This window comes from Eptatretus burgeri, chromosome 9 (assembly GCF_056783735.1).
Source record: "Eptatretus burgeri isolate ZD-2024b chromosome 9, Ebu_testis_v1, whole genome shotgun sequence".
Classification (NCBI taxonomy): Eukaryota; Metazoa; Chordata; class Myxini; order Myxiniformes; family Myxinidae; genus Eptatretus; species Eptatretus burgeri.
In genome coordinates, this window is record NC_140969.1 from 103,501,383 (window position 1) to 103,519,042 (window position 17,660).

Sequence of the window (17,660 nt, forward strand, 5' to 3'; positions counted from 1 at the left end):
TGAGTAGGTGGGATTTGGGTTGGGTTAATGAGGGTAGAAATTATCATGGTTTTCGATTGGGGATGATATGAGATGGCAGTGAACAGTTGTCTTGAAGACCTGCGGGAGGGGGGGGGGGCGGAGATGACATTGAACATGATGTGGAAGTTCTGAATTTAGGTAGTTTAACCAGAATGGAGTTGATGGTAGACCGTGTGACCCCTACAGAAACATGGGGGAAACAAAGCACAGAGAGAGCAGAGGGCACAAGACCAGAATGGAGGTGGTAAAAGAAAGTGAGAGAGAGAAAGAGAAAGAGAAAGAGAAAGAGAAAGAGAAAGAGAAAAAGAGAGAGAGAGAGAAAAAGAGAGAGAAAAAGAGAGAGAGAGAGAGAGAGAGAGAGAGACCGAGACCGAGACCGAGACCGAGACCGAGACCGAGACCGAGACCGAGACCGAGACCACCAACCACCAACCCGTCTGCGATGGCAAAGTGATAGACCCCTAGACTCAGCTTCACCGTGGGAGATTGCAATAATCTAAAAGGCCTTGGTTTCCATGGCGTCAAGGTGAGTACGATGTGAGGCAGGGGAGCCAGCCCAGAGTGGAGAGCAGTACTCCATCAAGCTGCGGATGAAGGCCTTGTAGGTGGATCCAAGTTCAGCTGTGCCAAGGAAGGACCTTGCACGATGGAGGATGCCCATTCTGCGTCTGGATTTGGAGTGCAACTTTGAAATGTGGTTTATCCAAGAGACATCATATCTCACAGTGAGACGCAGCAGTTTGAATGACAACTTCCTCAAGAGGGTGGTTAAGGAAGTAGATCGGAGGGTTTGTCACATAGTCCTTTCTGAGAGAGTGAGCGAGAGTGTGAGAGATGTCAGGATTGAAAGACATGGATTCTAAATGTTTAATCCATCTTGTGATTTTGTCACTTCCCGTCTGAAGGTTGACGGATGTCACAGCAGAGGGTGGAGTCATCAGCAAATAGCCTAAAGGGGATTTTCCAGTCAGAGAGATAGATCATTGATGAAGATCAGTAATAGGACTGGACCCAGAACACTGCCCAGGGTAACAACTGCAACGACACTCGGTGGAGCGCACACCTCCACCTGGCTGAACTGTTTACATTTTCATTTTATGACCTACCGATAGACCGTGTTTGGATTCGGACCTGAAGCAAAATTGAATCGGCTTGGTGTTTGGCATCTACCCAACTCATCCACCTAGTTTTGTCATAACTTGTCCATAACGTTTTGAAATACTCGTACGTGCATGCCCGTAGGTGCGTGCCCGTAGGTGCGTGGCTGTACGTGTGTGGCCGTACGTGCAAAAAAAAAAAAGAGGAAGAAGGATTGTGACGTCATCGTGATGTCATAGCACCATGTCCTGTCATTGGTTGGCAAATAAATGGCCGTAACTTGGGAACCGCTTGTCCGATTAATATCAAACCTTGGAAAGGCACATCCACAGGGCTCCAGCAATATACCTGGCAAGTTTCAATCAGATCGGACCAGGGGTTGGCGAGAAACAGTGGTCACAGGCAGACAGACACACACAGAGATTGCTGTAATTATAGATAGACTAGTGCAGGCGTAGGTGCATGCCAGTATGTACAGCTTTGTTCCTTCGCTCTCGTAAACGACGACTGGATTGGGGCATTGTTTCAATGAGATCAGACCAACTGTATCATAAATAGCCATAACTTGGGAAACATACTCAGGTTCCCAGCGTCAATTGTGACGTCATATCAAACGAATAATAAGAAGAATTGTGACGCCCCTCTCTCTCGCCCCCTCTCTCTCCCCTCGTCTCACCCCTCCTCTTTCCCCCCTCCTCTCTGTCCCCCCCATTCTCACCCCCCTTTACCGTCCCCCTCTCTCGCCTCCTCCTCTCGCCCCCTCCTCTCTCCCCCTCTCTTGAATTGTGACGCCCCTCTCTCGCCCTCCTCTCTCGTCCCTCTGTAAATGTATTCACAAATGTCTACCAAGCACAACAATTAATTCAAACCTTGGGGAAAAACAGCTTTCAAACCTTGGGAAACACTTGGGAAACATCTGAAACGGATGAAGAACGATATCAAACCTTGAAAAGGCACATACTCAGGTCCCCAGCGTCGATTATGACGTCATACCAAAAGAAGACGAAGAAAAATTGTGACGTCAATCGTGCAAAAAAACAAAAATAAATAAATAACGATTACTTGTGACGTCATTTGTGACGTCATAGCACCGTGTCTTGTCATTGGTTGACAGATAAATGGTCGTAACTTGGGAACCGCTCGTCTGATTAATATCAAACCTTGAAAAGGCACATCCGCGGGGCCCCAGCAATATTTCCTGGCAAGTTTCAATCAGATCGGACCGGCGGTCGTCGAGAAACGACGGTCGCAGACAGACACACACACACAGAGATTGCTGGAATTATGGATAGATTAGGATGTATTCAATGTCTTCCTTGCAGCGTGAATGTGATTCTCCATTTTCTTTCTGTACCGAAATCGCAATATTCCATGACTCGATCGATATGATCCGCATGTATTTTAATATCTAATAATGAATGTAATTATGAAGATAATAAATAAAATAATTGTTGTATGTTTGTTCTTCGTTGACGTGGGGATGTTTTTTTTTTTTGTCACTACGGTAACTGAGGCGCTGAAAGGTAATGAAAGAAAGTCGACTTTATAAACTTTTAAAAAGTTTTTTGATACTGTATAAAAATGTAAAAAAAAACACCAGAAGTGAAATTGTAAAGCAGGTTAATGTATAGTTTGGCGTTGGAAAAAGTACGTAACGAATCTGTTGTCGAGAAACCGCGACTCGAGCGGTTCTTTTTAATACAGTTGTTTGAATGGATTCCACGGAAACGTTCGCAAAACGATATTCCTTTTAGTGGAAGAATAGACAGGAATCCGAGGAGTGGGCGGGCCTGTTCGTCTGTCAATCAGCTTGATGGGGGCGGGGCCGCCCCAATTCTCCTTAATGTCGTATATTTTGGACGTCGAATAATATCAGGAGAAAACATCTTTGCCTCAGAAAATCCCTTGTTTTTCAGCTGTTATATCGATGAAAATTGAAATAACAGCGAGTGCTTCACACGGGACACACGTGATCACGAACTTTCCTCCAATCACAGTATCAAGGTAGAAGCGAACCACGTGATCAGGAACCTCTCGAGTCGCGGTTTCTCGAGAGCAGATTCGCGACGTACTTTTATCGTAAAACGTCGGATTTTTTTTTTTTTTAATTTTTATGACGTTCGAATTCGTTTTTTCCTTTCAGTCGAAGCAAAAACCGCGTTATTACTTCAAACGTATTCGCGCCATTTTCTGTTTTCACCTTGCGGCTTTCCGCACGAGTGCAGCGGAAACATATCGGCCCATTGACGTCGTCCCCCCGACGGAGAGCGATCATCGTGTCGGTGCTTTTTGTGAGAGATCACCTTCGGTGCCGTGTTGTCTCTCGGCAGGACGATGGACGCGTCCAAAGTGACACGGAAGAAAGGTTTCAGGGTGGTGTGTGGCCGTGTGGAGGAACATGTTAAAATCGCCGTCGATATCGTTCTCAAACAGTTCCGTTTCGACGATTCCCAAGGTTTCTATCTTCGTTTTTCTTCACATCATCTCCACATTAAATACATCGATGATGTGTGAACAATATCCACCTGATGTTACATGTTGATGATGTATGATGTATGAACATGAACATGATGCGTGAACGCGCCACCAAGTATAAGTACAGTTTGTCAATTTTTCATTAAACATCAATATAACTGTAATCGGTATCATTGGAAAGGGCTTGAAAAACACATTAAAATGCTGTGGAAACGATTGTTCTCGGGTTTATATGAAGGAAGTTATCGGTATTTTAAAAATGCGTAAAACGGTGAATTTTTGGTCAACAGTTCTTTTTTTTTTTTTTTTTTTTTTTCCTTCTTTTCTCTCTCCTCTCTTCTTCTTCTTCTCTATCTTCTTCTTCTTCTTCTCTATTATCTTCTTCTTCTTCTACCTCTCTTCTTCTACCTCTCTTCTACCTCTCTTCTTCTACTTCTTCTTCTTCTACCTCTCTTCTTCTACCTCTCTTCTTCTACCTCTCTTCTTCTACCTCTCTTCTTCTACCTCTCTTCTTCTACCTCTCTTCTTCTACCTCTCTTCTTCTTCTTCTTCTTCTACCTCTCTTCTTCTTCTTCTTCTTCTTCTTCTTCTTCTTCTTCTTCTTCTTCTTCTTCTTCTTCTTCTTCTACCTCTCTTCTTCTTCTTCTTCTTCTTCTACTTCTCGTCTTCTTCTTCTTCTACCTCTCTTCTTCTTCTTCTTCTTCTTCTTCTTCTTCTTCTTCTTCTTCTTCTTCTACTTCTCTTCTTCTTCTTCTTCTACCTCTCTTCTTCTTCTTCTTCTACCTCTCTTCTTCTTCTTCTTCTTCTTCTCCTTCTCTTCTTCTTCTTCTTCTTCCTCTTTTCTTCTTCTTCTTCTACCCCTTTTCTTCTTCTTCTTCTTCTTCTACCTCTCTTCTTCTTCTTCTTCTTCTTCTTCTTCTACCTCTCTTCTTCTTTTTCTACCTCTTCTTCTTCTTCTTCTTCTTCTTCTTCTACCTCTCTTCTTCTTCTTCTTCTTCTTCTACCTCTCTTCTTCTTCTTCTTCTTCTTCTTCTTCTACCTCTCTTCTTCTTCTTCTTCTTCTTCTTCTTCTACCTCTCTTCTTCTTCTTCTTCTTCTTCTTCTTCTACCTCTCTTCTTCTTCTTCTTCTTCTTCTTCTTCTTCTTCTTCTTCTTCTTCTTCTACCTTTCTTCTTCTTCTTCTTCTTCTTCTTCTTCTTCTACCTCTCTTCTTCTTCTTCTTCTTCTTCTACCTCTCTTCTTCTTCTTCTTCTTCTTCTACCTCTCTTCTTCTTCTTCTTCTTCTTCTTCTACCTCTCTTCTTCTTCTTCTTCTTCTTCTTCTACCTCTCTTCTTCTTCTTCTTCTTCTACCTCTCTTCTTCTTCTTCTTCTTCTACCTCTCTTCTTCTTCTTCTTCTTCTACCTCTCTTCTTCTTCTTCTACTTCTTCTTCTTCTACCTCTCTTCTTCTTCTTCTTCTTCTACCTCTCTTCTTCTTCTTCTACCTCTCTTCTTCTACCTCTCTTCTTCTTCTTCTTCTACCTCTCTTCTTCTTCTTCTTCTTCTTCTTCTACCTCTCTTCTTCTTCTTCTTCTTCTTCTTCTTCTTCTACCTCTCTTCTTCTTCTTCCACCTCTCTTCTTCTTCTCTATTATCTTCTTCTTCCACCTCTCTTCTTCTCTCTTCTGTCTTCTCTCTTTATTAGGGCTTCAAGCCAAATGGCTGAAGCCCTATTGAATGCGTTAGTATTATTATTATTAAAGGCGTTTTTATGTTCTTCTGACCGATTTTGTGGCGGATCTGGAGGGAAAACTGTTGGATGAAATTCATCGAAACTTAACACCATAATAACTCACCACCTGAAGTTTATACTATGAAACATTTGATGACGTAGGTCACGTGGTATGGCGGCCATATTGGATTTTCTCCAAAACCTAAAAACATCTTCTCCAGAACGGATAACACGACAGCCTCAAACTTTTGCACACATTTGCATTGTTCCATGGGAATGTTAATTTGTTAATTTGGTCGAAATAGTTACATAATTCATATGATTTAAAATGATGCCGATTCGCGTCATTAAATATGCAAAATATGCAAATGAGAGTTTAAAAAATTTAATGACAAATTTCGATAGCACATAAACAGGGGACTCCCAATATATTTATACTATTTCTGTATTTGACCCCAGTGAGCCCCCAGCGCCCCCTAAAGTTGAAAATGACCCATTTTTGAAATGTCATAAAATGAAAACAACGCTTGGATGAAATTCAATGAAACTTAAACACGTAATAACTCTCCACCTGAAGTTTATACTTTGAAAATTTTGATGACGTAGGTCACGTGGTATGGCGGCCATATTGGATTTTCTGGATATTGGATTGGTCAGATGCACGGGTTGAAGCCCGGAATTACTGGTTTACCAGTTTTAATTTTTTTTATTTTTTTTATTTTTTGTATACCTTGTCGAGGCTCGTGTGAGAGATAACACACAACACACATCAAGGGGGCATGAGACAGGAGGGGAGGGAGTGGGAAGGACAAAACAGTGGGGAACACACATTAGGAGATCTGTGGAAGGGAGAGGGATGGCACGGGGAACATGGGGAATAGAAGATGGACATTACAGGGACTTTCAGGAAGGAAAGCAGGGAATGTGAAGGAAGTGGGCTTGGGTGGATTAACGGGGGTAGAAAAGATCGAGGATTTGGATGGGGGATGATAAGAGGTGGTGGTGAACAGCTGTTTTGAAAGCCTGGAGGGAAGAATGGGAAAGAATGGAGTGAGGGAGTTTATTCCAAAGGCGGGAAAAAAGAGGAATGAAAGAGTGAAGGTGAGCAGTGATTCGTGATTTTGGTAGTTTTACCAGGTTGTTGGTAGTTTTACCAACCAGATTTGGTTGTTGGCTGACCTTGAGCCCCCTGAGGAAATGTGGTGGGGACAAATCACAGAGAGAGCAGGGGGAGCGAGGCTGGAGAAGAGACGGTAGAAGACAGAAAGACCACCGACCAACTTGAGGTGATTGAGTGAGAGGCCCAAAGACTCAGCATAATTGCAGGAGATGCCGATGATCCGAAATGCCCTGGTTTCTACAGCGTGAAGCCGAGAAAGGTGGGAGGCAGGAGCACCAGCCCAGAGGGGAGAGCAGTACTCCATCAGGCTGCGGACAAAAGCTTTGTAAGTGGTCAGGAGCTCAGGTGGGCCGAGGAAGGACTTTGCATGACGGAGGATTCCCAATCGGCGACTGGCTTTGGAGGCGAGGTTTGAAATGTGACTTTCCCAGGAAAGGTCATGGCAGATAGTGAGATCCAGAAGCTTGAAAGAAAGGACTTCTTCCAGAGGATTGTTGAGAAAGTGGATGGGTGGGTTTTCTAAACAGTCCTTTCGGAGAGACATAGTGAGAGTGTGAGATTTGTCCAGATTGAAAGACATGTTCCACGTGTTAGACCAGTTTGTGATTTTATCCAGATCTAGAAAGAGCGAAGAAGCTGCTGCTTGCCCGTCTGAGGGATGACCGATGGTAGGGCAGAGGTAGGAGTCATCAGCAAAGAGATAAAGAGGATTTTCCAGAGAGTCGGAGAGATCATTGATGAAAACCAGAAAAAGAACAGGGCCCAGAACGCTACCTTGAGGAACTCCAGCCTGGACAGGAAGAGGGGATGAAAGAACTCCATTTCGGGCCACATGTTGTGAGAGAGCAGGGGCCACTCTTCTCTCTTCGCATTAGGGCCACTCTTCTCTCTTCGCATTAGGGCCACTCTTCTCTCTTCGCATTAGGGCCACTCTTCTCTCTTCTCTCTTCTTCTCATTCTTCTCTCTTCTCCTTCTCTCTTCTCTCTTCTTTTTCTTCTTCTTCTTCTTCTTCTCTCTTCTTCTTTTCTCTCTTCTTCTCTTCTTCTCCTCTTCTTCTCCTCTTCTTCTCCTCTTCTTCTCTTGTTCTTCTCCTCTTCTCCTCTTCTTCTCCTCTTCTTCTCCTCTTCTCCTCCTCCTCTTCTTCTCCTCTTCTCCTCCTCCTCTCCTCCTCCTCTTCTTCTCCTCTTCTTCTCCTCTTCTTCTCCTCTTCTTCTCCTCTTCTTCTCTTCTTCTCCTCTTCTTCTCCTCTTCTTCTCCTCTTCTTCTCCTCTTCTTCTCTTCTCCTCTTCTCCTCCTCTTCACCTCTTCTTCTCTTCTCCTCCTCTTCTTCTCCTCCTCTTCTTCTCCTCTCTCCTCCTCCTCTTCTCCTCCTCTTCTCCTCCTCTTCTTCTCCTCCTCTTCTCCTCCTCTTCTCCTCCTCCTCCTCCTCTTCTCCTCCTCTCCTCCTCTTCCTCTTCTCCTCCTCTTCTCCTCCTCTTCTCCTGCTCCTCTTCTCCTCCTCATCTCCTCCTCCTCTTCTCCTCCTCCTCCTCCTCTCTCCTCCTCCTCCTCCTCTTCTCCTCCTCTTCTCCTCCTCTTATCCTCCTCCTCTTAGCCTCCTCCTCTTATTCTCCTCCTCTTATTCTCCTCCTCTTATTCTCCTCCTCTTATCCTCCTCCTCTTCTCCTCCTCCTCTTCTCCTCCTCCTCTTCTCCTCCTCCTCTTCTCCTCCTCCTCTTCTCCTCCTCCTCTTCTCCTCCTCCTCTTCTCCTCCTCCTCTTCTCCTCCTCCTCTTCTCCTCCTCCTCTTCTCCTCCTCCTCTTCTCCTCCTCCTCTTCTCCTCCTCCTCTTCTCCTCCTCCTCCTCTTCTCCTCCTCCTCTTCTCCTCCTCCTCTTCTCCTCCTCCTCTTCTCCTCCTCCTCTTCTCCTCCTCCTCTTCTCCTCCTCCTCTTCTCCTCCTCCTCTTCTCCTCCTCCTCTTCTCCTCCTCTTCTCCTCCTCCTCTTCTCCTCCTCCTCCTCTTCTCCTCCTCCTCTTCTCCTCCTCCTCTTCTCCTCCTCCTCTTCTCCTCCTCCTCTTCTCCTCCTCCTCTTCTCCTCCTCCTCCTCTTCTCCTCCTCCTCTTCTCCTCCTCCTCTTCTCCTCCTCCTCTTCTCCTCCTCCTCTTCTCCTCCTCCTCTTCTCCTCCTCCTCTTCTCCTCCTCCTCTTCTCCTCCTCTTCTCCTCCTCCTCTTCTCCTCCTCCTCCTCTCCTCCTCCTCTTCTCCTCCTCTTCTCCTCCTCTTCTCCTCCTCCTCTTCTCCTCCTCTTCTCCTCCTCTTCTCCTCCTCTTCTTCTCCTCTTCTTCTCCTCCTCTTCTCCTCTTCTCCTCCTCTTCTCCTCCTCTTCTCCTCCTCTTCTCCTCCTCTTCTCCTCCTCTTCTCCTCCTCTTCTCCTCCTCTTCTCCTCCTCTTCTTCTCCTCCTCCTCTCCTCCTCCTCTCCTCCTCTCCTCCTCTTCTCCTCCTCCTCTCCTCTTCTCCTCCTCTTCTCCTCCTCTTCTTCTCCTCTTCTTCTCCTCCTCTTCTCCTCCTCTTCTCCTCCTCTTCTCCTCCTCTTCTCCTCCTCTTCTCCTCCTCTTCTCCTCCTCTTCTCCTCCTCCTCTCCTCCTCCTCTCCTCCTCTCCTCCTCTTCTCCTCCTCCTCTCCTCCTCCTCTCCTCCTCTCCTCCTCTTCTCCTCCTCCTCTCCTCCTCTCCTCCTCTTCTCCTCCTCCTCTCCTCCTCTTCTCCTCCTCTCCTCCTCCTCTCCTCCTCTTCTCCTCCTCCTCTCCTCCTCCTCCTCCTCTTCTCCTCCTCCTCTTCTCCTCCTCCTCTTCTCCTCCTCCTCTTCTCCTCCTCCTCTTCTCCTCCTCCTCTTCTCCTCCTCCTCTTCTCCTCCTCCTCTTCTCCTCCTCCTCTTCTCCTCCTCCTCTTCTCCTCCTCCTCTTCTCCTCCTCTTCTCCTCCTCCTCTTCTCCTCCTCCTCTTCTCCTCCTCCTCTTCTTCTCCTCCTCCTCTTCTCCTCCTCTTCTCCTCCTCTTCTCCTCCTCTTCTTCTCCTCTTCTTCTCCTCCTCTTCTCCTCCTCTTCTCCTCCTCCTCTCCTCCTCCTCTCCTCCTCTCCTCCTCTTCTCCTCCTCCTCTCCTCCTCCTCTTCTCCTCCTCTTCTCCTCCTCTTCTTCTCCTCTTCTTCTCCTCCTCTTCTCCTCTTCTCCTCCTCTTCTCCTCCTCTTCTCCTCCTCTTCTCCTCCTCTTCTCCTCCTCTTCTCCTCCTCTTCTCCTCCTCTTCTCTCCTCCTCCTCTCCTCCTCTCCTCCTCTTCTCCTCCTCCTCTCCTCCTCCTCTCCTCCTCTCCTCCTCTTCTCCTCCTCCTCTCCTCCTCTTCTCCTCCTCCTCTCCTCCTCTTCTCCTCCTCTCCTCCTCCTCTCCTCCTCTTCTCCTCCTCCTCTCCTCCTCCTCCTCCTCCCCTCCTCTTCTCCTCCTCTCCTCCTCCTCCTCCTCCTTCTCCTCCTTCTTCTTCTCCTCTCTCCTCTCTTCTCTCTCCTCTCTTCTCTCTCCTCCCTCCTCCCTCCTCCCTCCTCCCTCCTCCGTCCTCCTCACGACTGTGTCGATGCAGTGCCCCTCCACCAGTACACGCTGGTACTCATTTCACCCACCTCAGAAGGATCACAGGCTGAGTCAACCCCCTGGTGTATTGATTCGAGGGCACCAGCAGTGACCACTATTTTCATTGTGTCTGTTTGTCTGTCTGTTTATGACTCTCTCCAGAGCATAGCCCCATGACGTTTGATGCGAGCTTGATGAAACTTGGACACAAGCTAGATCATGGTCTAGTTGTGTCTTTTTGTATGAGGGGCGTCCAATTCCCCTTGTGGACGGAGCCACGCCCACTTGAACTTTTTTTTCTTGATTTTTTTCTTGCAATTTCATTTCCTAGAAGCTGTGCGTAATGTCCATAAGTACAACATATAAAACAAGGACAAATGTGTCCAAGAGCCGCGTCCTAAAGGTTTTGTCTTCACCAGAAGAAGAAGAAGAAAAAAAAACACAACAACAACTGATATTTCGTCACGTGCCTTGAAGGAGCCAATAGCGAGACCCGTCCTGGACGATCGTCGTTCATGACGAGAAAATAGTGTATTTACGAAATTACAATACATTAAATGGAATAATCTTTAAATAGTAACGTGAACTTTTCGAAACTTTAAAGCAAATGTCCGAATATATTTAAAAGTTCATGATAGACACTCTCAAAAGGCAACCTCAATGCGAGGATGTATACAGGTGTTTAGTATTTAAGGAGATCCGGATCCTGTATATAAAAGAGCTGAGTCCTAAAGGTTTTGTCTTCACAAGAAGAAGAATAACAACAACAACGCCGCGCTCTCTTAGAGCCGCGTCTCGCTTGTGAGACGCGGCTCAAAATCCGATTTGATTTGGTCAATTTTGACCGAAGAGTTAGGTTTTTATGGTAGGGCTTCCTCAAAAGCTTCCACTAACTCAATTGTACCTATCGTGACATTGTTCAATAATGCCCGCGAACCATCATCGCCCCCCGGCAAGTTAATTCAGCGGCCAACAGGGCTTGAACTCAGGACCCAAGATCCCAAGCTGCCATCCGAACCACTGAGCCAACACCAGGCTTTGTAAAGAGTTACCTGGGCAGGCTTGTGACCCAAATGTAGGTGTTTCGTGGTTCAAAGTTGAACAACTTCCTTAATAGCAGACTTATTTAAATAAAATAAACTTATTTAAATAAAAAAAATTAAAATAAAACTCCACCCTCTGCCGTACCATCTGTCATCCCTCAGACCGGCAAGCAGCAGCTTCTTCACTCACTGCAGATCTGGATAAAATCACAAACTGGTCCAACACGTGGAACATGTCTTTCAATCCAGACAAATCTCACACTCTCACTATGTCTCTTCGAAAGGACCGTTTACAAAACCCCCCCATCCACTTTCTCAACAATCCTCTGGAAGAAGTCTTTTCTTTCAAGCTTCTGGGTCTCACTATCTGCCATGACCTTTCCTGGGAAAGTCACATTTCCAACCTCGCCTCAAAAGCCAGTCGCCGACTGGGAATCCTCCGTCGTGCTAAGTCCTTCCTCGGCCCTCTTGAGCTCCTGACCACTTACAAAGCTTTTGTCCGTAGCCTGATGGAGTACTGCTCTCCCCTCTGGGCTGGTGCTCCTGCCTCCCACCTTTCTCGGCTTCACGCTGTCGAAACCAGGGCATTTAAGATCATCGGCATCTCCCGCAATGAAGCTGAGTCTTTGGGCCTCTCACTCAATCACCGCAGGTTGGTCGGTGGTCTTTCTGTCTTCTACCGACTCCTCTCCAGCCTTGCCCCCCTGCTCTCTCTGCGATTTGTCCCCACCACATTTCCACAGGGCGCTCAAGGTCCGCCAACAACCCCCTTCTGGTAAAACTACCAAAATCACGAATCACTGCTCATCTTCACTCTTTCATTCCTCTTTTTTCCCGCCTTTGGAATAAACTTCCTCACTCTATTCTTTCCCATTCTTCCCTCCAGGCTTTCAAAACAGCTGTTCACCACCACCTCTTATCTTCCCCCATCCAAATCCTCGATCTTTTCTACCCCCGATAATCCACCCAAGCCCACTTCCTTCATTTCTCCTACTTTCCTTCCTGAAAGTCCCTGAAATGTCCATCTTCTCTTCGCCATGTTCCCCGTCCCATCCCCATCCCTCTCCCTTCCACAGTTCACCTAATGTGTCTGTTCCCCACTGTTTTGTCCCTTCCACTCCCGCCCCTCTTGTCTCATGCCTCCTTGCTGTGAGTTGTGTGTTAGCTCTCATACGAGCCTCGACCAAGCTATACAAAAAAAAAAAAAAAAAAAACTTAGCGTGAACAAACCCCATGGGATATATATTTTTAATGACTTGATTTATATTCAATAATTATGCAATTTACGTGTCAATTGTTGATTATTAATTAGTGATATTAATTACTTTAAATAAACTATGAACTAGAAAACCATCTCTGATGTAAGAAGGAATAACAAGGAAACCCAACACAGGTGGAGGCCATTCAGCCCTTCATGCCTGTGCGAACACCACACCAACCCATCTACACAAGATCCAAGGAAGAAAATGCAAAAAATGTTTTTAATTAATGAAATAATTTTTTTGTTTGTTTGTTTTTTGGAAGTTTTTCTTTGTTTTTGTTTTTGCCCTTTTCTTCCCCTCAGGGGAGGGGGCATGTGCTTGGTTAAAAACACACAACCTCAACCACACAACCCCCCTTGACAAGACCCCCACCAACAGCACTCCGTACACATGCACACACTCACTCATCAATGCTCAAACTTCCGAAAAGTCCTGTCAACATCCAAATACCCCTCTATATCCATAACTTCCAGGTACCTATCTAATTCTAATATAACCTCATCGACTTTTTTTGCTGCCACGACCTTTCCAGGGAGACCATTCCATGCATTAACTACTCTCTGAGTGAAAGTCCTCTGCCTTACTACTGTCTTAACTCTCCTCTTCCTTGTAAAATATGGTTCACAGATATCGTCTGAAAGAAGAAACCCCATGGGTTATACTTTTTAATGACTTAATTTATATTTAATAATCATGCAATGAACATGTCAGTTATTGATATTAATTAGTGATATTAATTACTTTTAATAAATAGACTATGAACGTAGAAAAGCGTTTCCGATGTAAAACTTGGTTCACAGATATCTTCTGAAGCAAGAAAGCCCATCCAGACTAATTAAATCATGTTTAATTAGTACTTGATTAAGTAAGAGCTTGCAAAGCATTGACTCTTTTAGGCCAAAATCAAATACCATCATTTTAATAAAATACCAATGAATAGCGATTAAAACGTTCTGAACTTCCATTCTGATGAATATTTCGGATATTTAAAAAAAGCGATTTATTATGGTGTTCTGAGAAGGCAGATTTTACCACGTAACACCGGGTGTAATTAAAAATTCATCAGATTCGCCATTTGATAGTGGTTTTATTCTACAGTACGAGCGATCTTGATCCAAGTGTGCAATGTGATGAAAAAAAACAAAAACATGTCTTCTTTTTTATCATTACCGGCTGCAACTTTCCATTTTATGGATCTTTAAAAAAATAAATAAAGCAAATTATTCAATGATCACCAGATTCGACAAAGATGAAGAAAAATATATAAATTTCAACTTCTATCAGTTTCAAAAGAACAACTTGCTTACCTTTGGGTAACTTGATGTTGGCTTTGGCAACGCTAACTAGCGTTGTCCTCGACTAGTCCTCGAACGGAAAATTTACCGATTTCCTGCTATAACGCAGAATTTTATTTTTTTATAACGAGGTTGAGGAGGTGAATGTCCTCTACGTAATTGATCGTGGTTTCCCCAGATTGCGCAGGTATCACAAGCTCAGGGAGGCTCAAAGCAATGTCGCTGACCCTGCCTCCGAAGCCGGATCATTGAAAAGGGCCGAAGCGAGTGTGTGTAATTTACGTTGACTGTCACGTGCGTTCCAGCAACCATAACCCGAACCTACACACAGTTTAATGATTGCAGGTGAGGGATTATATATTCACGTTCGACATCTTCAATCGATGGTTTCAAATCTTACGCACAAATGAGTCCAACTTGCTTTGGCCTTTCTTCAATGTCCAGGTTGCAGCACCATATAAGTGGGATTTAATTGTTGCTTCAGTTTCTAGGTCTGTACTTTTTAAATTTTGTGATGGCAAATAATGCTGTGACTATGGTTGGGAGAGTCCTAATTCGCCGTGTCCACCCCTCGCTTCACTTGTAACGTGTTTATCAAACGAGCAAGTTGCACTTCACAAACACATCGCATGTCTGTTTGAGTCTCAACGAGGATGCAAAATGAAGTGTCCCAAGAAAAAAGGATCTTTAATGTTCACGTGGTTGTTGCTACTACTGCTGCTGCTGTTGCCATGGTTGTTGTTGTTGCTTGTGTGTCCCTTTGGTGTGCCATTATATATTTTTATATTACTTCGAGAAGTATTACTCCAAATGTATATAATTTTGTGTGCTCCTTCTGTGTCTGTCACGCTTTATTCGAAAGGTGTTTTATTCTAAACTACGAGTGATCTTGTTCTAAGCATGCAACAATTTCTTCTCACACATCCCTTTATTTGGGCAGTGTATGGGCAACGGACCGCTCGCTGACTCGATCGCTCCCAAAAATAATATTAACCCGGGTTACTTGTATGAAGCGAAGACGTGTACTGCTTATGGGCATGCATAATACATCATGGTTATTTAGTTCCGATAATTCCGATTGCATCCACCCTCCCCAAAATGAAATAAAATGCCAAGATGGGCAAATGTTTCTTTCTTCAAAACTTGACGGAATCAAACGAAACTTGCACATGCACAACTTCAGGGTGCCCTCATTAATCCATGAAAGTTTCAACTTCCTCGGTCAAATCCTCTCGGAGGAGTTGATCGATCGTACGTACATACACAGATGTCACACTGTTGTCATCCTGTTAGAACCACAACATGAAGGCTCCAGATCCTGATTCTTCTTCCTCTTCCCTACCGGATTGACTGGCTTTTAAAACTGGAACTTTTTTGATTAAACGGACACAAATTTTTATTCCAAGTGAATCGATGATTGGTTTTCCAATGGTCCAATTTTTATTATTTTCCAGTGGTTGGAACCCTTTAGAATAAAGCTTGATGAACACTCGTACATACGCACACACGGGCACTTCTCCTTTTGATAACGGAGGATTTGTACCAATGTCGGTTTGCTGAGGCTGAATGTGATGCTTGTCTGCAGTTCACTTGGGGATTTCAGCTTGCTTAACAAGACTGTTGTCATCTGATCAAGTCAGATTTACAGTCAGTTATTTGTTGACAGACTATCTTTTGTTTCATTTTGAACACTATCACCTCAACTATTGATCCAACAGAACAGCACAGTCATTAGTTGTACGTCGGTGTAATGGGTTACACTCGGTGTAAACAGTGTAATGTTGATGTCTTTACAGAATACTCATTTCCCAATGCGCTGAGCAGCAGTGACAGAGCATACATTCACAAAGTGTGCCACAATTTGGGCTTCACCTCGAAAAGCAAGGGGTAAGATGCATTTGAGTCATCGTAAAATACTGGCACGGGAATGGGTGATTGAGGATATTCTTTGTTCTGTGCTTGAAGTTCATGGTGGAATTAAGTTTGAGAAGTTGGATAACTTTGATTTGAAATGTGTTATTGTTTTGAAGTTTTCTAGTGTTGTTTGCATAATATGTATAGCTAAATAGATCTCATTTCAAAAATGTAAAGTATTAAAAAAATTATCAAGGAGAGGTACATTCAAAGTACACCTCCCTCATGCCAAATAAATAAATAAATAACAAATCCTCCAGCGCGCGACATTGCTGGGGTTCCTTTAGCGCATGGCGATGCCGTCTTATAGCACATGGAGACGGAATTGGGAGGGAGTGGTGCACTTCTGAGGTGAATGTGTACAAATGACACTCAATAAATCAAAAATACCCTTTGTAGTCAGATCACTTACTTGTTCACTGTCGTGTCCAAATATCAGCTTCCCAGCTCAAAAGGTGCCTGAGATATTGCCCAGATGAGAAAGAAAATAATTACTTAGTGAATTGATTGATTACTTGAAAAAAAAAAAAACACCGTTTTTGATAAAGCACATCTTCATATTTGTCCTCAAATTTCAGCTTCTTAGCTCAAAAGATGGCTGAGATATCGCCCGGACAAACAAGGAAAAAACAAACGGAGTAAAAACTGAGTACTCCCTTCGTTCAGCACCTGACGATGTCATGCTTCGCCGAGATATGGAATTGGGAAAGAATGGTGTACAAAAACGTTTGTTGCTTTAATAATGTTTGCTGTTTTCTTTTATATGGGTGTCACAATCGCAGCGCTGCCTATAACGACGCACACTGCATATCATTGATGTAAGATTTGCTGAGATACCATCGCATGTCAATCTGTGAAAATTCTAAGCCAAAATGATGAGTAAAATTCAGAAAACATTGTTGTTACCTATTCAGGGCTTCCTCTGGTTTTTAAAGAAGAACGTGGAGCCAAAAAGTTTGCCAAATTGAAGAAAATTTTCCCATCCCTTGATTTACGGAATAGAAACGTTCGTGAAAAGCTGTGCATAAAGCAAAATTACATTTATCAACCGCTGTTCTCCCATTGACCTCCATTATTTAATTGGAGATGCGTTCCTTCGGGGAAAGCAAAATTTGACCTCAAGATGTAATCAGAACGTTTTCCATTACATCACTTCTACATTGAGACAACTTGTTATCCTTTAAAGGTGTAGCTGCTGGAGAACTTGCTTTTATTTTATTTATCATCACACGTTGTTCCATATGTAGGAGCAGCAAGCCGTAATGCTTTTGTGATTTGGCTGGGTTTTTCATAGACTTTAAACGGCATTAACACATCAAATTTTACATCCAAGGTAAATTTTGCTTTATGGTCTCTTTTTGCACCTCTGCTCTCACTTGCACTGAATGGCTTTTTCTCCAGACATCTTGACTTGTTTTAACTGAACTAAAAGATCGTTGAAAAACAGTGAGATCTGAAATGCCGAAACGGTGCAACACCAAGCGTGCTCAACACGATGCATGATGGATTGAACCAAGCTTGAGTGGCACAAAAAGTGTTAGAAACAGTACAACATGAAAATTGTGCATGAACAACCTGCATGACTATGAAACGCATCCTAGGACAGACGACAAACCATTCTTCGTTCGACCCCCATCCCCCCTCCTCCCCTCCCAATTTAAAATATAAAATAGAAATTCAAAATTCCATTAAAACAAACATAACATAACGTATAACAAATTGGTTCACAAATTTACGTTAGTTTTTTTTGTTTGTTGTATACCTTGTCGAGGCTCGTATGAGAGGTAACACACAACGCACGGCAAGGGGGGCATGAGACAACAGTGGTGGGAGTAGGAAGGAAAAACAGAGGGGAACAGAGACATAAGGAGATCTATGGAAGGGAGAGGGATGGGGCAGGGAACACGGGGTGTACAACATGGACATTATAGGGACTTTCAGGAAGGAAAGCAGGGAATTTGAAGGAGGTGAGTTTGGGGTGGGGGGTAGAACGGGAGATGCCAATGGGTAGGATTAATGGGGGTAGAAAAGATTGAGGATTTGGATGGGGCACCACAAGAGGTGATGGTGAACATAGTCCAGGAGCAAGGACCTGCAAAAAATGAAATCATTCAACACTCCCTACAG

General features: G+C 44.2%; 1 protein-coding gene across 2 annotated transcripts in view; it reads left to right on the plus strand.

Moving 5' to 3' along the window:
• Positions 1 to 3,150: 3,150 nt before the first annotated feature.
• LOC147020803 (3'-5' RNA helicase YTHDC2-like) overlaps positions 3,151 to 17,660 on the plus strand; it is a 97,142-nt gene continuing 82,632 nt past the window's right edge. The window contains exons 1-2 of one of the 2 annotated variants that reach the window (XM_085896430.1): positions 3,151 to 3,574; positions 15,416 to 15,506. In XM_085896430.1, the coding sequence (XP_085752556.1) occupies positions 3,454 to 3,574; positions 15,416 to 15,506 (212 nt within the window). In that variant the 5' untranslated portion in view covers positions 3,151 to 3,453. Of the gene's footprint in view, positions 3,575 to 13,940; positions 13,965 to 15,415; positions 15,507 to 17,660 lie in introns of those variants that run through there. The other variant, XM_085896431.1, reaches the window with a different exon arrangement.